The sequence below is a fragment of the Elephas maximus genome, chromosome 20 (genome assembly GCF_024166365.1).
Source record: "Elephas maximus indicus isolate mEleMax1 chromosome 20, mEleMax1 primary haplotype, whole genome shotgun sequence".
Taxonomy (NCBI): Eukaryota; Metazoa; Chordata; class Mammalia; order Proboscidea; family Elephantidae; genus Elephas; species Elephas maximus.
The window spans coordinates 52,576,224-52,581,742 of NC_064838.1; the positions used below are offsets into that span (position 1 = coordinate 52,576,224).

Below are 5,519 nucleotides of genomic sequence, written 5' to 3' on the forward strand. Positions count from 1 at the left end.
ATTACCCTGATTCCTGAGGAGGCCACAGAGGTAGAAGGATGTCAGATGAGCACCTGGCTCTCTTCCTCTCCTGGGGGACTGAACACTCTTAAGCAATTCAGGCTAGGACACTCCCTTATGGGGCTTGGGACAGGCTTTGTTAGGGAGATTGAGAAACCATTTCTTCACCTTGTACTCAGGGAGTCCTCATCCACTACCCACCAAGCCCTGTTAGGTAACAGTCAGGGCTGAAGCAACCCCCGGCCCACACCCTGGCAGGTGGCCAGTGATGAGGCTGGTCAGGAAGGCCCCCTGATGGGCCTTTGCATCAGGCTCAGGCTGGGCATAAAGGAGGTTCCTGTGGCTGGTGGGAGGCAGATTTGGGGACCATGGAGACCCAGAGGGGCAGCACTTCCCTGCAGTGGTGGTCACTGTTGCTGCTGCTGGGCTTGGTGGTACCTCCGGCTGCTGCCAAGGCCTTCAGTTACCAAGAGGCCGTGCTCCGTGCTGTGGATGGCCTCAACCAGCAGTCCTCAGATGCCAATCTCTACCGTCTCCTGAAGCTGAACCAGCAGCCCAGTGGAGTGAGTTGGTGGGGGATTCTCTCTAGCCAGGCTTGGTCTCACTGTCACTCCTGGTCCCAAGTCCTAGCCTTTGCTCATGCTGTACCTCCTGCCAGGAAGGCACTTCCCATTTTAAGTGTGGTCCCACCTCCTCCAGGAAGCCTTCCCAGAACTGTGTACAGCATGAGAGTTTCTGACCTTAGAATTCCTGCTGTGTGCAGAGGTGGTCCCTCTCCCCCAGTGGGCTACAGGAGTTTCTAGGAGCTCCAGGGACAAGGGTAGGTCATTGAATCTGGAGGGGAGTGACCTACCCTGCTTTAAATCTCCTCTGTACCCCATCATCCCCCACATAGGGAAGGGATCTGCCCAACCGTGAGGTTTTAGTGCAGATGGCTTTACTTCTGGGAGGTTCCCTGATTTCTCTCAGCCCACCCCGTAGGGGGAGGCGCTTCTCATTAGAGCTGGTCTATGGTCTGCTCCCACTCACCTAACATTTGCAGAGGGCAGGAATGGGCTCTGTCCTCCTCACCTCTGTGCCCAGCACCAAGCCCTGTGCCCAGCACACTGTAGCTGCTGTTGAAAAGCTGCTCTCTTGGTTGCGGAAGGGGAGAGTTAGGGAGACAGAGACCAGGTTCATGCAATAATGAGCTTGAACCCGGTTTCCTCACTTCTCTTCCCTGCCCAGGATGAGAACCCAAACACCCCAAAGCCTGTGAATTTTACAGTGAAGGAGACTGTGTGCCCTAGGAGGACAAAACTGCCTGCAGAGCAATGCGACTTCAAGAAGAATGGGGTGAGGCTGGGATCTGGGGGTTTTGGTGGTGCTCCCAGAAGAACTGAGCGAAGAGCCCCCAGGGAACACTTCTAGCCACTGGGGTGGGGCCAGGAGGGTATATTGAAGGGATTTCAGTCTGACCTGAAGCCTCCTTTTCCTAGCTGGTGAAGCATTGTGTGGGGACCGTCACCCTGGACCAGACCACTGGCTTCTTTGACATCAACTGTGATAGGGTGAGTGGCCTGTTCTGGGCTGCGGGGGGCTGATGGGGGTGGGGCAGGGTGTGGGGACATCCTGTGGCCAATTAATCACTGCCCCTCCCAGAACAGAGAAAGCCCCTCCTACTCCGGGCTCCTCCCCCAACTGGAATCTGAAGCCTTCAATCTCTCCAATTGCTCTTCATTCCCTTAGAGCAATGGTTCTCCAAGTGTAGCCCTCGCCTGGGAACTTATTAAAAATGCAAATTCTGGGGCCCCACTCAGACCTACTGAATCAGATTTTGGGGGTGGGGACCAGCAATTTGTATTTTAGCAAACCCTCCAGGGAAATTCTGAGTCCTGCTAAAGTTTGAGAACCACTAATTTGAGGAATGAGTGCTCAGTCCAGCTTTGCTAAGGATGGACTGTGTGACCCTGGGAGTCCCTTGCCATCTCTAGGTCTCAGTTTTCTCAACTGTTTATTGGGTGCAGAGATTCAACCACATGTTCCAAAGGTCACAGCTGGAGGGTAAACTGGGCTCCACTGCTCCTGGCATGGCCCCGAAAGGGGGAAGTCTAGGTGGGAAGGGGCCTTGGCTTGACCCTGTGTCCAGCCCCCACAATGAGCCTGTTTCTTCTTGGTGCACAGCCCAGGCATGTCAGGAGAATTCGCGGCTTACGTAAATTCTTCCGGAAAAGTAAAGAGAAGCTCAAGAAAGTTGGCCGGAGAGTCAAGGGATTTTTTCGGGATGTTTTACGCCGGGTACCATATCTGCCTGGCCCTCGCTTTTCTTACGCGTTCTGAAAAATAAACTCCTGTGGAAGCAATTTCCTCCGGGCTTCCATCTCACTTGTCTTGTCTCCTCTTACTCCCCACAAACGAGTCCTTAACTCTGGGAGGCCGTGTGTGTGTGTGTGCGTGTGTGTGTGTGTGTGTTTGTATGAGACAGGGATGGGTGGGGGCAGCTGTTCCATCCAAGAGAGTATGGGAGGAGGTGGCAAGGATCCTCCCTATGCCCTTCATATACCTCCCCTCTCTCCTTAATCCAACACCTAGCAGGGACTTAAGGAGACCTACTCTGTGTGCATCCAAAGGGTGGCACAAATGGTTAAGTGCTTGACTGCTAAAAAAGGTTGGTGGTTCAAACCCAACCAGAAGTAAGTTGGAAGAAAGTCCTGGTGATCTGCTTCCAAAAGGTCACAGGCACTTATGGGGACTCCATGAGTTGAAATCAACACAATGGCAACAGTTTGGAAACCCTGGTGGCACAGTGGTTAAGAACTACAGCTGTTAACCAAAAGGTTGGCAGTTTGAATCCACCAGGCGCTCCTTGGAAACCGTATGGGGCAGTTCTACTCTGTCCTATAGGGTTGCTATGAGTCGGAACCGACTCGACAGCAATGGGAACTCTGTCCAGTGGTGGGATGCTGTGGAGCTGTCACCAGGTGACAGTTGAGAATGGCCCAGGCATTCTGTTGAACACTCCCAGAGACATAGAGGGATCTGGTTGGGTTCTAAAGTTAGCCTGCCGGTGGAATTCCCATAAGGTCCCACTTTCCCTTGAAAAATTTAACTCTGGGAAAGCCCACTACTCCTGGCTTTCCCCCGGCACTGGGACACATTACTGTTTCTTTCCATGGGCAGCAGATTACATTGTGGGCTTGTGTTTAGGGTTTAAATGGTATGAAACTGTTTACCTTTGAAAACAAGGATCCCGCTCAGCGGGGCAAGGAGCTACAGCTAGGAAAGACACACAGAGTGACTCAGTCACAGCTGTGTTGCGTCAAGGATTTCAGATGCTGTCCCTGTCCTGCCCATTCACCGTTCTGTAGCTGACTAAGCACCCACGGCTCTTAGCCATGGTGCTGACTAGAAGTACTGAAGAGTTATTGCTCGGGGTGCAGCTTCACTAACCATGGGTGAGAGTCGGTGGAAAAGTATCTTCTCTTCCATACCCCTTAGGTAGGCCAGCTCTGAGGTGTGTTAGCATTCTCAGAGGTCCCCAATGGGGTTGAGCCCCTGTTGCCCACAGCAATAGTCTGTTCATTAACACACCCTCTTTTGACTTCTGTTCCTGCCCTAGCTCACTTCTTTACACTCCTGCTGGTACTTTCTGTAATGGCATCCCATATAAACTACTTCCACAGGAATCCTTGTCTTAGGTCTTCTTCTGGGCTAACTTAAACTAAGATAAAGACACTCTTGTCTAAGAGAAACGGAGAGCGGGATCTCATTTAGCATTTACCTTGTCATTTAATATGCTTGCTTCTTCTAGAGAAGCAGGTGTGGCTGGTATTAGGCAGGTTAAAGGAGCCTAAGATGCTTCTCACTCTACATCATAAGTGGAGATACGTTCTACAGAAGACACCCAGGGGGCTGTGTTGTGCCAGAGTCAGAGGATACCACCTTGCCAGAGATGATTGTTAAATTTTCAGGACTTTTTTGAGCTGGTTGTTAAACTGTTGGTAGCTTGAAATCAGCCATAGTGGGAGTATTTACACCATGGAAACTGGCAAATTCTACAAATCAACTCCTCCACAGTAGTTATTAAAAATTTACTAGCACACCAGTGCCCAGGACCTATGGAACCCTCAGGGTAGCAGAGAGGGCAGGGAGAACTTTGAGGAGGAAGTTCCCTTGGGTGAAGGATAAGTAGGAGTTAAGTCAGCAAAGGAAGGAAGAGAAGGCGATCCAGGAAGAGGAAAGACTTGGGCAGGGGCTGGAAGCATGAGGGAGTGTTTGCTCCACAGGATAAGTGCTAAACGGGGTAGGGATGATTGTGGGGTCTCAAGAGCAGGAAGTGGAGCCCCAGGTAGGTTCACTAGAGGGGTGCTTTTTTTGGCCCCACTCTTCTTTTGTTGTGTTTGGTGAATACAGAGAGTAAGAAGCAGCCTGGGCTCAAGGAGCTCATGGAGATCAAAGACCAAGCCTGTCTGGTGTTTGACTGACCATGTTCCATGTCTGGTACCAGATGGGCAGCAGTGGCCTGGCCTAAGCCTAACTCAGAGAGGGATCATGCACAAGGATGACCACACCTGTTTCCAATCTCCTCTTCGAGTTGCTAAGCACAGCAAATGGAGTGTGCTGGGGTATGTGTATGTCAGGGTATGCATCTGAGGTATGTGTGGTGTGTGACTGGGTGTGTATGTGTGTAGAGGGGTTTGTGAATGTGGGGTGTGTGGGTGAGCAGGGGCGTGCACGCGTGTGTGGTGTATATGGCAGTGTGGCTATGTATTGGTGTGTGTGGTAGTGGGTTTGCATGTAATTTATATAAATAAAAATTTTATATATTTCCTTTTATTCTATGAAATTATATTATGTGCATTAAAATACATTTAATGAGCATAAACAAAAATATTATTTTTATTGATACATTATTCTAGAAGGAAGGGTTCAACTGTAGGAGGATCTCAGGAGAAGGAATTTGATATGAACAAAAGACTAGAAACCAAACCCAGTGCTATCGAGTCAATTCTGACTCATAGTGACCCTATAGGACAGAGTAGAACTGCCCCATAGAGTTTCCAAGGACAGCCTGGTGGATTTGAACTGCCGACCGTTTGGTTAGCAGCTGTAGCACTTAACTGCTATGCCACCAGGGTTTCCAAAAGACTACAAGAAGTTACAAATAACAGAAATGTAATGCTTATCCAGATACTGAAAGTTGGATCTTTTAATTTAAAAAAAAAACAACAACTTTTTATTTGGCAATAATATCAAACTTACAGAAAAGTTGCAATAGTGAAAAAAAACTCATTCTCTTTACACAGTCACCTATTTTAACGTTTCGTCCCATTTGCTTCTTTATCCACCTGCTCTTTCTCTTTTTCTCTCTCACACATCCGTCTATACGTTTTTTCTGATAGTAGGTTGCATGCATTATGTTCCTTTATTCCTTAATATTTCAGTGTAAATTTGCTAAGAACAGGAGGCAGAGCCAAGACGGTGGAATAGAGAGATGCTTCCGGCGAGCCCTCTTTACAACAAAGACCTGAAAAAACAAG

At 49.3% G+C, this 5,519-nt stretch overlaps 1 protein-coding gene across 1 annotated transcript; it reads left to right on the forward strand.

The window, feature by feature from the left end:
• Positions 1–324: 324 nt before the first annotated feature.
• Positions 325–2,355, forward strand: CAMP (cathelicidin antimicrobial peptide). Its single transcript, XM_049862602.1, has 4 exons — positions 325–563; positions 1,228–1,335; positions 1,479–1,550; positions 2,164–2,355. The coding sequence occupies exons 1-4, from the start codon at positions 369–371 to the stop codon at positions 2,317–2,319; spliced, it is 531 nt and encodes a 176-aa protein (XP_049718559.1). The 5' UTR covers positions 325–368; the 3' UTR covers positions 2,320–2,355.
• Positions 2,356–5,519: the final 3,164 nt, after the last annotated feature.

Bases quoted from the DNA above. Each gene is read 5' to 3' on its own strand.
- CAMP (XM_049862602.1), top strand. From the start codon at position 369: ATGGAGACCCAGAGGGGCAGCACTTCCCTGCAGTGGTGGTCACTGTTG. The intron at 564-1,227 runs GTGAGTTGGTGG...TTCCCTGCCCAG, and splicing joins TGAACCAGCAGCCCAGTGGA to GATGAGAACCCAAACACCCC. The intron at 1,551-2,163 runs GTGAGTGGCCTG...CTTGGTGCACAG, and splicing joins TTGACATCAACTGTGATAGG to CCCAGGCATGTCAGGAGAAT.